Source organism: Rhipicephalus microplus, chromosome 2, assembly GCF_043290135.1.
Source record: "Rhipicephalus microplus isolate Deutch F79 chromosome 2, USDA_Rmic, whole genome shotgun sequence".
NCBI lineage: Eukaryota > Metazoa > Arthropoda > Arachnida > Ixodida > Ixodidae > Rhipicephalus > Rhipicephalus microplus.
The window spans coordinates 79272480-79288496 of NC_134701.1; the positions used below are offsets into that span (position 1 = coordinate 79272480).

A 16017-nucleotide genomic window follows, 5' to 3' on the forward strand; every position below is an offset into this window, starting at 1 on the left:
AAAACTTCAGTGAGAAACTTCTAGATCAGTTTGCAAAACGTTCAATTAGGTAGTGTATAACTTTGTATCTGTTAATTATTAGTGTTTTTCAGCCAATTACGAATGCCCACAAAATACAAAAAAAATTCACGTGACAAACCCCCTCGCGTGTCAGTGCTCCCTGATTCTAGTGCTCCCTAACGTTCCGCGTAAGAACAACGGGCTTCCTTTGCACCGGTTCATGACAGCGATAAGCAGTCACAGCGGTTATCGTTTTTGTGGCTGATAGCAAAACGTGTTCGTCGCTAAGCCATCCCCATCACTGTGGCCCTGCCGAGACAGCACAATCGGGCAAATGCTACGGTCGCTAGTACGCGTAACGTTAGGGAGCACTAGAATCATAAGGGAGTTTTAGAATGGCGCACCGAGAGCCCTTGCGGTGCGGTCACTGCTACTGCGCATGCGTCGTAACACGACTTAGCCTTCGCGTTCGCGGACCGCACGCAGAAAAGCCGTAATTGCGTGCGGTGATGGCGGCCCGCATGTGGCCCGCAAGCGCTGGTTTCGAGGCTACAGCGTCGCTGCAATCGTGCGTTGCGGTTAGCAGCCGGGTAAACCTATTCTAAAACTCTTATTGTGCCCGCAACGCCAGCAGCGCTTGCAAATGGTATTCTAAAACTCCCTATTGTGCACACTGGCACACTAGCGGGTTTGTCACGTGGTATTTTTTTTCTATTTTGCGGGCATTTGTAATTAGCAGAAAAACACTAATACCTAACAGCTATAATGTTCAAAACTGTCTAAACACATGTTTTTCAAAGCGATCTACAACTTTCTCAATGAAATTTTTATAGATCTTCATTTCTTGAAAAGTCAGTTAATGAAACTCATGTAATTAAAAATATTTAAAAACACAAAAAATGTCTGACCAACTCCGGTCGACTATGAACAGCACGCATTTGGTCGCGTTCTAATTGCGTGGGCTGGCATATTCTTGAACTCTGGCTAAAGTTACCCGGGACACTCTGTATATGCCAAAACCACATACATTGCATGCGCACGCACACTTCCTATTGTATACGTAATGAAGATAAAACTCCATAATACATCGCACCACAACGTCTGAATGTACACGCGTGGTGTCCACACGTAAACCACCATATTCTAACCAAAATGTGCACGCAAAAAGTCATATTTATTTGCATCCAAAGAAACGGAGCTATACAATCATCTCCGCTTTTCTTAATGTGATATGCTACCAAAGCAAGCCTTGCATCTTCATTCCTGCTTCTGCCTAGAAACAGCGTATCATAAAATTGTGGTGGACAGCCAATGCAGGAGTTTAAGGGAGCAACAAGATGTGCTCCTTTTCCTACCTTGTTAGCTATTTCTTGCGCGTGTTCCCTAAGGTGCTCGTTCATGCATCGTACCATTTGCCCGATGTAGATGCTGCCACATACCAGAGGTATGGCATGCATCCCACAGGTGATGCAATAAATGAAGCCCTGCTCCACAAAAGGAAAACCAGTAAGAAGGCGAGTTGTGAACGTGAACTGTTCAAGCCTGTCATCATGCCTTATTTGCATAAGGTCACATATCAACTCAAGAAAGTTGCTAACAGGCATGGGGTCCCCTTGGTGTTTGTCGCGCACAACAAGCTCTTGATGTTGCGCTCACTTGCGGTAGTAGCAAAACTGGGTGCCAATTAAAACACAGTGTCTGCTTTATTTCTTGCATCACCTGTGTGGTGTATGCTATACCTCTGGTGTGTGGCAGGTTTTTTATCAGGCAAACGGGACGATGCACAAACTAGCGTCTTAGGAAACATGCGCAAAAAATAGCTGATTCGAAGCAAAAGCAGAAATGACGATGCGAAGCTTGCTTTGGAAGTATATCACGTTAAGAAAAAAGGAGGTGATTGTATCAGTGATACCTTCGTTTGCTTGTATGCCATAGAGTATGAATTTTAGTGTGCACATCTTGGTAAGGATATCGTGGTTTACGTGTGGACACCACGCGTGTACATTCAGGAGTTCTGGTGCGATGTATTATGGAGATTCATTTATCTGTTATTACGTATACAATACGAAGCTGTGCATGTACATGCAATATATGTGGTTTTGGCATATATGTGCGATGCTGCGAGAAGAATAAGGCAGCTGTTAGTTTGACGTCAATCTGTTTGTTTCCTCATCTTGTTCTTATATTTTCAGTTTTCCATATTGTTTAGGTCAAGAAGTTCACCTCCTATAGTGGTAGTTCCAACTAGACCCAACGCAAGTTTTCCACAAGAATAAGCCATTGGGATGGCGCTGTCTACGTGACTCTATGACTTCAATAAAAAATGCGGGCTTTCACGTGCCAAAACAAGGAGATATGATTATTAGGCACGCCGTTCAAGGCTTCAGCGATTTCGAGCACAAATTGTTCGTTAGCGTGTGAGGACATCGCACAGTGCACGGGCCTCTTGTGTTTCACCGCCATCGAAATGCGGCTGTCCCGGACGCCATAAAGGCGTCACATTTTGGGTCAGCAGTTGAGAGCACCATAAACCCGCTTACTGCAAGTATCACTGTGGGATGGAGTGGCAAAAATCACGAAGATAGATACACTCGAAAAGCCTCTGGTTCGTCAAGAAATATTTCGCATTTGAAAAAGTTCGCAGTTGTCGATTGGCTACCCCGTAAACCTATTTAGGTGTGGAGAACTTTGGCGGCTGATCCTGTCGTACGCTGTCGTCGTCTCATGTGTCTTAAAAATTGGAAGCCCCTAAGCTTCGCCTTTAGGAGTTGAACGAGAAAGCAAAATCTGGCCCCTAGTGCGCCTTTCAAGCGCTAAGTGCAAACTTATTATTATGATTTGACACACACACACACACACACACACACACACACACACACACACACACACACACACACACACACACACACACGCACACACACAGGCGCGCACTTGCGAACGGCACATACAGGTTTTTGATCTAAAACAAAAGTCGCATGGCATCCGAGATACACGGCACGCGCTTGCCATCTCGGAGGCCATAGGACGTCTCACAATGTCTTACAGATGGCAGCACATTATCTCGCGTTTGGTGTCTGCGTCATCAACGCCTCTGAAAAGGCAAGACATGTTTTCTGCTAGACGGACATAGCTGCCTATTTTTAGAGCTGTTTGAAAGTTCCTGTGTGTTTTCAACGGCGATGGCAGCACAATCCCGGCCTTTTTCGGCGTAGTTTGATGGCCTCCCAAATGCGCCTACAATCGGCGAATGGGTTCGTTTTCGTCGTGACACCTGTCGAACAAAATGCGATAAGGAGACTTCTTCCACTACATGGCATTTCCCCGCTACATGGCATTCTCCCGAAGCAGCTGCAAGTAACATTGTGACTATGTCGTAGGACACTTGCATGCCATGCGAACGGCCCGTGTTTGATCCTAAGTGGTATAGAAAGTTTAGTTCTTTTGTGATTTGCTTCTTTCTCTATTTTTCACTCGTGGTCGATTTTAGCTCACAACCAATGGTGTCGACGCTGACGGCAGAATTTTTACGACACGAGCCATCGGGCACTATCGTGTTAATTCAATGCCTGCAACTCCACTTACGCGTGCTAGCTGCCCGAGGCAGCGATGACAGCAACGTCTGCAGAGGAGAGAGTGGAGCTCGCCTTGTGACGTGCTGGCAATACTACGCAGCGACAGCACGTATAGTATCTGTAACCCAACCTTCTCTAGGAATAGAGTGGGAAAAGGAGTGATGCTGAGAAGGGATGATGGGCGGGTGATTATGAAGGCAAAAACTGGCAGAGAGAGAAAGAGCTGAAGAATAGAATGCCCTGTCATCGTACGCTGTCAGCTTATATCGCCGTTTGGCGTCAAGAACTGAAAAAAAGCATGTATAGCATGCTCATATATACCAAGGGGGTGCGAAAATTATGTCAGAATGAGGATCAAAATGCAGAAAGGAAAGGGTAAAACAGGGCCTTGGCAAGCAGGGTGTCAGACAGGCAGACATTTGTATAGCGAGAGGGTGGAAAAAGGAATAGAGAGTGAGGAGAATGAAAAGAACTAAAGGGGAGCGTAAAACATAACATTTGTGTGCCATTAGGCAGGCAGCAGAATGCATAGGATAGCCATGTACAGCGAGGGGGTGTGAAAGGGGAATGCGAGTGAGGAGGAAAGAAACAAGAAGAGAGTATACAATGATTTTATCCTATCATGTCATGGCGCCTAGCGTAAAAAACACCAGAGCCTAAAACACGGAGAGACTAAAAAGAGGAAGTGCGGCTGAGAAGAAATGGACAGGGTACGGCGTAGCATAGCCGTTCAGAGTATAACAATTGAATTGAAAAGTGTAGTGAGAGTGTGGACGAGAGATGTCAGTGAGGTGAAGTCCAATGCATCCCGAATGTAGGTGTTCTTTTTCACTACGGACCGAGAGAAAAATTACCCCACCTGTCTGAAAGGAATCGTAAGGAAATACGAATGCATCTGTTGCGCCGCAAGCACATGGCACACTAATTTTGATGGCGTAAATTAATCATGAGAAGAGGATTTGTAACGTAACCACTTATTTTCACATTCATCAGCCAGCAAACGGTGGAAAGTGAGGCGCGTGCTTCAATCCATTTATATGTACGTACGGACGAGTGGACGCGAGAGCAGAGTGCAGGGAGAAAGCAAACGGCGACAGGAGGCGCAGCGAAGCACTACCACTGATCTCCACTAAGAAAGCTGGATGGCGCATCGAGCGTGCGCGGTTGAAGCCACCAGAAGACGCCATTGGTGTCCCTGAAGCCACCATGAACAGTCATCTGCTGCGGGCGCGAGGAATTTTCTCTTCTTTGTAATGAAATGCTGGCCTTTCGAGAGCTTTGAACTTTACGAATCGACAGAAAATGTCGTCGCGAAGACATTTACCTTATAAGTACTTCAAAATAATATCGCTTTTTTACGCATTATTGGAGAAAACTATGGTATTTGACCGCCTACTTTTTTTTTGTCGAGGCGCGTTGAAGGTTTTTTTTTTTCTCTGTCTCCTGACTAACCAGTAATCTTAACGTTTTGAAGAGCACTGCGCCATATTCGAATGGCGTCGCTACAGCGTCTGTCACTTTTCGGGCAGCGTTGAATGACCGCGAAAATTTTATATTCTAAAGAGAAAAGCAAAAAAGTTACAATCAACACAACTGCCACCAGATAATAAATCAATTACACACGTAAAATGCTCAGAAGACGCGAGCTTCCGGGACAATGAAGGGACCTTACGGTGGCTTCACAAGCGCCCGCATAGAGAGCAGGGCTGCATCGTTCAGCCTTTTTAATGAAGGTCAGTGGGAACTACTTCTACCCTCTCCTACATGATCACGCGGGAGCTCCGCTGAGCCCCCACGATGTGACCTCCCTCACATGCCTGAGCATCCTTCTCCTCTCCGCTCACTCTCCTTTACTCCACGCGCACCACTTGCTCCGGTTGCTAGGGGCGAGAAGGAGCGCACGTGACCGCAGATGTTGCTATGGGAGAGAGAATGAGAGAGAAGAGAAAACATGTGCCGGTGCGCGTACATCGACAGACGCCTGACATGTCCCGACTTAGAAACGCATTCACATTTAAAGCTTTATTAGCAAGTGTGTTTGCCCCCCACCCTAGGGGTCCTTGGAGCTCTATACGTTTCTCTTGGAATTGAAGAGAAAGCCACGGGGGTAGAGCTCATGTATATGTAGCTCTACGCGAAAAAGTTCATTTTGACCTGCATCTCGTAACGTTGGGGAAAGTGACAGGCGCGCATCATCAGCGTTTCATGTAGACGCATACACAGCTTGGCGTTTGAGGTACACGTAAAAAGAGTGAAATTTCTCGGGTGTCCTAAATGTTGCGAAGTTAAATAAATACGACTTTCTTGCTGGAGTGTGCAGCACCCTGTCTTGAATAGCTCATAGTAGCAAAATAAATGACAACCTTTTGTATTTCACGTTGAGTATAAGGGCACTATTGTGGAACTACATTTTCTGGCGGTAGTATGCATATAATTGACCATTTGCGGGAAAACCACTGCGCATGAGCAGTAACCGCACAGGTAGCGTTCCTGTACAGGCGTTTTGGTTTTGGTTGGAAAACATCAGCCTGGCGTTCCATCAATATGACCCGTAGTAACGGCGAACACTGCCGTTTTCACGCAAACACCGTACCTCACAGACGGTGCACAAGCCGTCCTCATTGAACCTATAGTTAATCGACAGACATTTCAAGGTTCAACTTCAAGTGTATAACATAATGTTCTTCTTAAAATAGCAGGCGTAATGAGCCTGGCGAACCGTCGAGGTAGTGGAGTGCAGGTATCACCTCACTTGGTTATTTCTCAGGCTGAAACGCGAGAAATTCTTGTTTTACACCGTGTATACAAACGTCAACAGAATGTTTTTCTCCTTTACCTTCTTGTTTCAGTAACGGGCATGCGTTTTTGGCCCTAAAGCAACAAAACAAGCGTTTTGATTTCCAACCAAAAGCGAAGCTTTCCTGTTTACACGACAGGGGGCGCTCACTTTTCCGCAAATGGTCAATTAGGCCCGTTAGCCTTCACTTCAATGCGAAGAAAAGCCATCACCGAGTATAGCAGGCGGCAAGGCTGTAATGCCAGCGTTTATCAAGCTTGATGGCCAGCGTTGTTCAAGGAATGCTGATCCTTCAGTGGCGTTCACTGGTTGTGTTGGTACCATCTCTCACCTCTCTATTTCACCATCGTCATTCATTACTCTTTTTCTTCCCCTTTCTCCTCCCCCCGTGTACAGTAGCAGACTATAGCAGGCTATCACTATGGTCAACTTCCCAGCCTTTCTGTAAAAAAACATCTCTCTCTCTCTCCAATCACAGTTTGAGTTCGCACAAAAATGTTTTATCAGCAAGGCCGTCAACAGGCTCTCTTTGAGTTCTTTACTCAAGTGAATGACTGCCTGGCTCTTTCTACAGCTTTCACATTGAGTGCAACTGCATAATGTTTCAATACAATGGTGTTTTTTACCAGCGTTTATCATGGCTCGGGTGACGTATTTCCGTCACGAATATCACATTGTAAAATATTTTCCATTACATTCAAAGAAAAGGAGAAGGAAAAGTTCCGATGGCGTGCTTGGAACGTACCACCTGCCACTACGCAATATGTGGTGCGTATCCACTAGAGCATGAAACGCTTCTCTTTTTTTTCAGGTTGGACGTGTCACACAAGGTGACAACATAAATGTATCATAATACACAACAAACTTGACAGAATCAACGCTGCCACGGCCGTAAAGCACTGCCAAAGGACATCACGCCTTGATATTACCTCACAGTAATCAGGGATTCTGCCCTTTCAAGCCATTAAGGAAGAAACTCATTTCTTCATACTGCCTCGACAAATGGAGCTACACCTTCTTTAAAATACCATATCACTCGTCTCCTGTCAGGATCACAATGAAATCGTGCGAGTGGAGAGTGCCATGCACTGTGCAAAGCAGTCATTGTGATTAAACGAAAAGGTAATTCGTCATCACTTTTTGCGACACGTGATATCATTAAGGTGTAATGGAAATTCTTTTTATTAGTCTTTTGTAAAACTTCCTAACATTATGCCCCTTCAAAACAGTGTGGTAATACCTGGTGAATTATCTGGTTGGTTACAGATTAGACAGACAGATCTCCGTTGCGTAAAAAAAAAACCCGCTATTGAAAAAGTTGTCATGGGACGTCTTCTGCTTTATAAATGAAAACTAAATTTTATGTGCAGCTACGAACACTTTTTTTTATTCGCTTAAGTACATTCTGGCCATATCGTGCTGCTTATAGCGCCCTTTACAGTGGGATGAAGAAAACGGTGTTACATAACTCTTTAAAAAGGTTTTTTTTTTCATAGACCACATGAATTATGTCGAAAAATGGACACACAAAAACCGATCCCTTGCCACAACATTTTTCATATTGAGTTGTACTCCGCCTTCTGTTACCTGAGACTGACAACAAGTTAGAGTAACAGTTTACATAACCTTATTTGAGGCACTGTTGGCAGGAAAGGTTTGCTTGTTTCACGGATGAGGAAACTTGTTTACTAACTGCTTGATGAACAGATCGGGTGGTATACAGTGCATGTGTCAATGTGTGAAAAAAACATCATGTGTTTGCAACATTTATGAAGGGGTCTAGCTGGGAAAAGAGCAGTCGTTCAAATTTTTTTAGAGATGTGATGAGCCGACGCCTTGGAACAGACCAGAAATCGTGCGTCGTCAAGGATGCTAATGGCCAGCTATTTATAACCCTCATATCTATATTTACATACACCGCGTAGCTCCGCAGCTTCAGCGTGTACTTGTCATCATTCCCGAAATGACACAAAAACCTCGCGTTGTGCGCGTTCTGAAGGTCGTCGCCATTCGTGTTTCTATGAGCGCGCGCCTCCATGAGCTTGGTTTCGTTGAGCACGCACTTATCAGACGTGCTTTGCGAGAGCGTGAAGGTCACTTCACTCGCTGGTGCGGCTGCCTTTCCGAAAACAGAACGCTGATCACGGACAAAAAGGAGAATTGTCACCGTTTTTTGCGCTCATCCTGTGTACGCTTGTACGTTCGTTTCTTGTGTCTTTGTTTGTTCGAACAGCGCTATTTAAATATCGGCCTGTGACAGTTGTTAGTCCTGACTTGTTCGTGCATGCTCGTTTCGTGCGTTCTTCCTGCTTGAGCTGTCCACTGAAAATTTAGAGCTGCTGGTCATTGCTCACGTGACCGTACAATTAGTTGCTATAGCATTCATTGCTTCTCCCTTGTGGAAAAACAATCCACAAAAAACGCTCAACTGCCTCTGCGGAGACACGTTTCACTTTAGTGTTATACCCATTTTTAAGCAAAAAGATCAGTAACGCCATTTAGCCTTTTAAAGGCGATAGTCTTGCTTGGGGACCTTCGACGCAAAATTTTTGTCTGTCTGTACATTTGTCTGTTTGTCCGCCTTTAACAACACCCCAAAGGGCACCAAGCGATGCTCCTAATGGCCGACCCCATTCACAGTGCCCACCAATATTGCTCAAGGTTCAGCATTCACACTTGCGCGATTGTCAATTAAAAAGCAATAATTGTGCATATCTGAGGCACCATAACAACACGTCAATATAATGTGGTGTGGTTTTTACTAGAAAAGGCATGCACAAGGAATTCTAAGGACTATAGCATTTATCACGCTGCGCTGACAATTCAATGGTTGCAAGAAAAGGCAAGTATTTCCAACGCTTCGCTAAGGTGGTGGTATTTACCCGTCGCCTTGCGTTCAACACCTTATCGCCTCCGAGATGGGTGCGCACCCCGCGCGCTTCATTTTTCAAGATAACTGCCAGATAGCGCTAATCTTTCCCGTGTGTCTTGATGCGCTTGTTCGCCTGCGCTGCATGCTCGAGGCACTCTAATGCAGCGCCTCCGGAATACCATTCACCGATTTTCTTGTGCCTAACATCAAATAAAAGATTTGTTCACTCTCTACAAACGCAAAAGTGTCGTCTGTCGATGACTATTGCATTATAACATGCCCACAGGGCGCCAATATTTTTAGCTTGCAACACATCAGACACACTTCATTACGGTTTGTACATGTTCACGAACAACTTAGTGCGAGTAATATAAAACGCCGCATCCATTAAAAAAAAGAAGAGGACACAAGTTTATAACTCATAATGAGGTTCTGTGTTTCTTTAATATATACGAACATGGTTCCATGAAGACAAAATACAATTTCTGGCAACGTGTGGTGCGCTACACGCTTACTTGTTTTTTTTTCTTTTTTGCGGTGCTATATGTGCAGTAAGGTGAGCTGTCGTTGCTGCAAGCCCTCACTCCGTAAGACGAAATGACTAGCACGTTTCTAAGCTGAAAATGACATCATCAGCATCATTATATCTTAAATCTATTACAGGAGGAAGGCGTCTCCTACTGTTCTCTAAACCACCATCAGTCTTGCATGAGCTCATCTCATCCTACAGCTCCAAATATCCTAATTCCGTTGCTCCAGTTGACCCATCACTGACTACAGCCTTGCTTTTGGTCTCCGATGACACACTCTGCTGTCGTCGTATTTTACAGAGTTTCTCCTGTCTTTTTTCATCGCAGAGCACGCTGCGTGAAGCTGAGCTTCTTTTCGAGTGTGTTATGCTCCAGCTTATGGGCCCACTTTTTACAAGAGGCAATATAGAATGTTTGTTCCCTTCCCACTTTAGTCTCAATATTCACCATCATCATCGTCATCAACCTGACTACTCCCACTGCAGGGCAAAAGCTTCTCTCATGATCCGCCAATCAACCCGCGGTTTTGTGCTTTCTTTTGCGACGTTCTACCCACGACCTTTTATAATATCATCGGCCCACCCAACCTTCTGTCTCCCTCTCGTGCGTTTGCCTTCTCCATAGTAACATTATTATTACACTCTAATAGCAATGAAAGCATAGAAAGTATTCCAGGAAATTGGCGCACTCACCCAAAGTCGTTAAGGCCACCACGCCCACCGCAATCATGATGAAGATCAAGCAAAGTGCCGGCACCAAGAGCCAGGATGTCGTGCTGCCTCTGCACATTGATGTGTGCATCTTGTATGGTTGCTTTTCTTGTGCAATGAAAAGTGCGGCTCAACGTGCGTATGCACTACATCCGCATCAATTATAATTATATATTATTACTATTATTATAATTATTATTATTATTATTGTTACTATATTATTATTATTATTATTATTATTATTATTATTATTATTATTATTATTATTATTATTATTATTATTATTATTATTATTATTATTATTATTATTATTATTATTATTATTATTATTATTATTATTATTATTATTATTATTATAAGCGAAGCAGCAGCTCATTGACTAGCCTGAGTAACTCTCTTCCTCCACACCGGGGCGGTGGCAAGTAGGCCGCGCCTTCCGTCGCATTGAGGAAGAAAAAATACAGGAGAGAGCGTTGCGCAACTCGATTGAAGCCCACAAAGTCAGCCCAACACGTGACCAAAACGTCAGCGCGCGCGGTAGATATTAGTTCTCTCGGTTTTTTTTTTAAGTGCTTCATCGCACGTAGTGCAGAAGCACTACTGTGAACACTGTGCTCACGTTTCTAGACTTTGGCGCAGTGTTTCTTCGAAGCCAAAAGAGTTTTCGCTGTCAATGATCTTATGTAGACACGCCTCAAGGAATGTGGCGTAAGATTATTGCGAAAAGTTGAAAAGCGAAAGTCAAACCACTACTGGTTCGTAGTGGTCACATGATGTTTCCAAAGCAGGCTATGGCGTGATTAACTCAAACTATACCGGGAAATAACTGTCCCCGCGGAAACTGCGGGCGGCCGCTAACGGGAGCGAACAGCCGGTTCGATCGCCTTGTGTCGTCACGACATTGCGCTTTCGGTGGCGGTTATGCTACAGTGTACTAGTTACACCGTAAATAAATCAAACTACCAGCAGACAGTTGTACCAGTGTAAACTTCACTTGACTGCCGCTCACGAAAAGAAAGTCCAACAGATGCTTATGCCGTCAAAGCGCATTTTGCTACACGAAGTCGGCATTAGCCATGTGACTGCAGCCGGCTAATGACGAAACACTACCGCCAAGTTCCGCAAGCACAATTTTGCTGGCTGCCTGGTGATTATCTACTCCCGGGAAGGCACAAAATGAAAATATTTGTCACAAAAGTGTGAGGAATACATGCGTCGTATGCTCACAATGCACTCGCTAATTCGACTGAAGTGCATGTCTAACGTTAATTCGGGATTCTTTCACGGCTCATCCTAATCTCTCGCTTGCACTGATCGAATGAAGCGGAACAAGCACTGAGAAAAAAAATGGCAGATCCCACGTACAGTGGGAATCGATGATATGCGAAACATGAATGAGGAAGGCTTATATAACCATTTAGGATCAGCACAACGTTACGAGGTGGAGGTAAGTTATGCCGTGCATGACTTCCATGTCATGGTTATCATGTTTGAACTTGTCATTTACCTCAATCATCTATTTCCATCACGTGATACCAATGTTAGTATATGTGGAGCTAGCGAAACAGCCGTGAGTGCATTATTAGCGTGGTATGTTGTCATGTTCTTACATGATACGCGTGTCATGATTATCATGTTTGCACCAGTCACATACCTTCGTAGTTCATTCCCGTCCTGTAATACCAAATCGGGTATATGTAAAGCTAGCGAAACGGCAGCGAGTAGTTCACAAAAGGGCAATATACTCCGGCGTAACGTTTACGCGCGCGCACACCGTGTGCAGTGAGGCTACGCTAGCAAAACGCAAGCACTGACACCAGGCGCGACCGTCGTCCGTCGGCGCGGCCCAGCGTCAACTGGTGCGGAATGCGACATGCTGCATTTTGCGCTGAGGACGTTACCCAGACAGCACTGCATCTGCCTTTCTTCGTGACGAAGAGGAACGCCACGAGCACGTGACGAGAGCGGACGCGAGTTGCTTCGGCTCCCGCTCTCTTCGTGAGAACCAGTGGAACCCTGCTTCACACTTCATCAAGAAACTCTATCTTTTTCGTATTATCATTCTGCACGAGAAGACACCTCTCTCATCCAGGTGGGCAAATGTTCGGGCATTTTATGTCCACTTCTTGGCCTTACCTCGTGGGAGCTACGCTCGCCCGACCGAGCGTTGCACCGAATGCTGACTGCGTCAAAACTTCTCCGCGGCTGCAGCCACAGATGGCGGCCTCCGCTTTCCGTGGATATGATCCTACGACGTTAGCGTGGAAAGAGATTTGTACCCCAGTGCCCGAAGACTCCGTTCCACCAACGGATACTGTGGATGAGGGACTGGTCCCCATGGTGGCCCTCCTGAAGCGTCGCCAGCAATCTAAAGCTACCAAGGGCTCGGCTACCAAGAACGCCACGTCCGCGAACATTCCACCGAGAAGTGAAGTGAAATGAACTTTATTTGGTGTTGCAGAACTAGTAAGACACCCCCTAAGAGGTGTCCGCCCCAGTTGCTGGCCGCGTCCACGCCGGGAATAGAAGACCATGGCTCCCCGCTTGTTCGCAGGCCTCGTGGACTGCCGAGTATTGTACTGAGAGTTCGGGGCTTTTAGGAACCCTCTCCCAGTCTTCTTTTGTGCTGAGCTTTGCGCCATGTAATGGCGGGCACTGCCAGGGCATGTGAGCAAGTGTGCAGTTATGTGCCTTGCAACTAGGGCATTCTGGAGTTATGCCATCAGCAAAGTGGCTGAATGTGCTACGAGATGTGAATGAACCTGCCTGTAGCATCCGAAGAACCAACGACTGTGGCCGAGTGAGCTTAGAATCCGGAAGTGGGTACCTCCGCCTAGACAACTGATAATAGGACGTCACTTCGTTAAAGGCGCCAAGTGGATCTTTCAGTTATCCGCCACCCCACCTCCGTACCCACCCGGACCGCCACGGCACGTGATTTCTCGCGCACGGTTATGGGGGTGTTCGTTGGTTTTGGGAAGAGTCGAATGCACCTCTGAGCCCATGTGGGCCGGAAACCAGGTGATTGTGTGGTAGCCTACTACACCCCTGGAGTTCAGAATAGCGGCAGTCTTCCTAGAGATTACCGCCGAGGCAAAGGCCCGGGCGGCAGCCCTGGAGTCAGTATATATCTTTGGACGCGAAGGGTCCGTCATCGCCAAGGCCATCGCTACCTGCTCTGCTACGGAGGCCGACGCTTTCCTCACGGAAGCTGAGTTGAGTACATGACCGCGATTATCAACGGCAGCAGCTGCAAAACGATCGGAGCGGCCGTACTGCGCCGCATTGATGAAAGCTACACTGCCCGTGGACTTAGCCACGAAATCAAGGAGAGACTTGGCCCGTGCCTTTCACCGGCCAACATTGTTCTGTGGATGAACGTTACGCGAAAAGGGTGCCACCTCGTACGTGCCCTTCATTGTTTGTGATAAGAAGATCTGTTCCTCCCCTGCCGTATGATGATATTCTAGCGACTGTAGAAGACGCTGCCCAGCTTTCGTGGAGGAGAGTCGCACGACCGGAGCTAGTGTTTGTGCCTCGGTTACCTCCGTGAGGGAGTTGTGCATGCCCAGACTCATGAGCCGGTCCGTGATGGTGCTCATAGGTAGGCCTAGAACCCTTTTGATGCTTTTACGCAATAAACTGTCGAGTTAATTCTCCTCGCGTTTAGAACAATTTAGCGAGAATGCCACGTAATTATTGTGGCTTATTAGGAATTAATGGAAGAGCCGAAGAGGATTGCTTTTCCTTAGCCCTCCCCTGCGGCTTGAAACTCACAATATTAGTCTGAGCATGTTCTCCGTTTTGTTGGTGATGCGAGTGAAAACCTGTGAATTTCTGCCGTTAGACTCAAGAAGGAGGACTAGCACCCGAATACAATTGACTCTTGAAATCGACTGCCCATCCCGTGTGGTTATAGTAATCTGCACCTGATCAAGCAGTGACTCGTTCCTTCTTTCTGGTCGAATTGGTCGATATAGAAGCAACTCCGATTCAGAGGCCGATAGCTGAAGTCCTGTAGCCTGCAGGAAACATTCTGTCTTTGACAAAGTACCTTGGAGCGCCTGCTCTACTTCAGCATCCGAACCGGCCATGCACCAGACTGTAATGTCGTCGGCATATAAGGCTTGGTTGGTATTGGCAGAAGTGGAGAGGTGCTCCGACAGGCCTTTCATGGCTGTGTTGAACAAAAGGGGGGAAATTAACGCTCCCTGTGGCGCACCCCTTGCACCCAGGGTGAAGGCCTCTCATTTTGATTCGCCAGTATTTATGGCGGCTTTGGGGTCCCTGAAGAAGGCGTGAACATAGGCGTGGAACTTGAGACCTAATCCCATGCGCTGTACCTGCTCCGAGTATAAATTGATGTGAAATTGTATCGAAGGCCTTGGCGAGATCAAGGGCCAATATTCCTCGAACATCTCGGGTGTGTCAATCGATAATTTGCCTCTCAATCAGCAGCAACACATCCGGGGTAGAGAGACCAGGCCGGAAACCTATTATGTTGTACGGAAAGAGCTCTTTATTTTCAATATACCCGAAAAGAAGACATCTCGTGTATCGTGGCAGCCTATCGCTATGGCCCGCATTGCTGCAGGAGACTTCACAATCGTGCTGAAGCCTAGACTCACGGTGCATCTCAAAGCTACTTTTCAACCAGGTGAACTACACGTCAAGCTCACCTCATACCTGAACGCAGCCTTGAGTGCCTGTACCAGTGTCTGGCCCATGTGGGAGCAAGATATCATTGTTGTCTCAACCGAAAACATCAACTCTGCGAACATTCTCTCACGAGAATTCTCGCTCGAAACATCACAGGGTCCCCTACCAATGATCGGCCACGCTAAGATCAGTGGGGAAGTGTGTCGTGGCGTCATTATGGTGCACGAGCTGAAGACCTCCGCTTCCTTGAAAGCAAAGATCCATTGGCGTGGTGGAAGCATGGATTTCATCAGAAAGCTTGGCAAGTCTTCGGTGGCCCTTATAACTTTCGAGGGCCGCCACGTGCCATGTTTCGTGCACTGCAACAGCGTTGTGGCACCAGTACGCGAATACAAATGCACCATTCCAGCCTGCTACTGCTGTGGGACGGTGGGCGACCAGGGAGAGTTGTGTCCCCACCCGAACACCAGCGCTGCGGCTATTGTGGTCAAGTTGTGGGTGCTTCTGAGGAGGAGATGGCACCGCACGAACGCAAGCCATTATGCCTGGTGTGCGGCGAGAAACACCTCACTGGATCCCAGGACTGCAAAGCAAGGTTTCTCCACCTGCAGCAGCCGGATGGGCATCATGGCAGCCACGGCTCGTCGAAGCAGTGGTCAACGCCCAAGGCATCTGTCGTCGTGACAGAAGGACGTCAGCCGGGAGCAACCAAACAAGCCACGAAAAAACATGCTACTGGAGGGACCAGTCAACAAGTACCTCCTCCACCTAAGATACCGTCGCAGCAGACGTCATTAAAGACACCTGACCAGGGTGCCCTTGTGCTCCAAGCTGGGGAGTCTCCCCTTCTGACTGATGCTGGTGCCCATAAGCGGCC

General features: G+C 46.7%; 1 protein-coding gene across 1 annotated transcript in view; it reads right to left on the bottom strand.

Moving 5' to 3' along the window:
- LOC142790022 (uncharacterized) overlaps window positions 1-14656 on the bottom strand; it is a 167732-nt gene extending 153076 nt beyond the window's left edge. Inside the window, exon 1 of the mRNA XM_075885039.1 lies at window positions 14536-14656. Coding sequence (XP_075741154.1) covers window positions 14536-14656 — 121 coding nt within the window. The remainder of the gene's footprint in view (window positions 1-14535) is intronic.
- Window positions 14657-16017: the final 1361 nt, after the last annotated feature.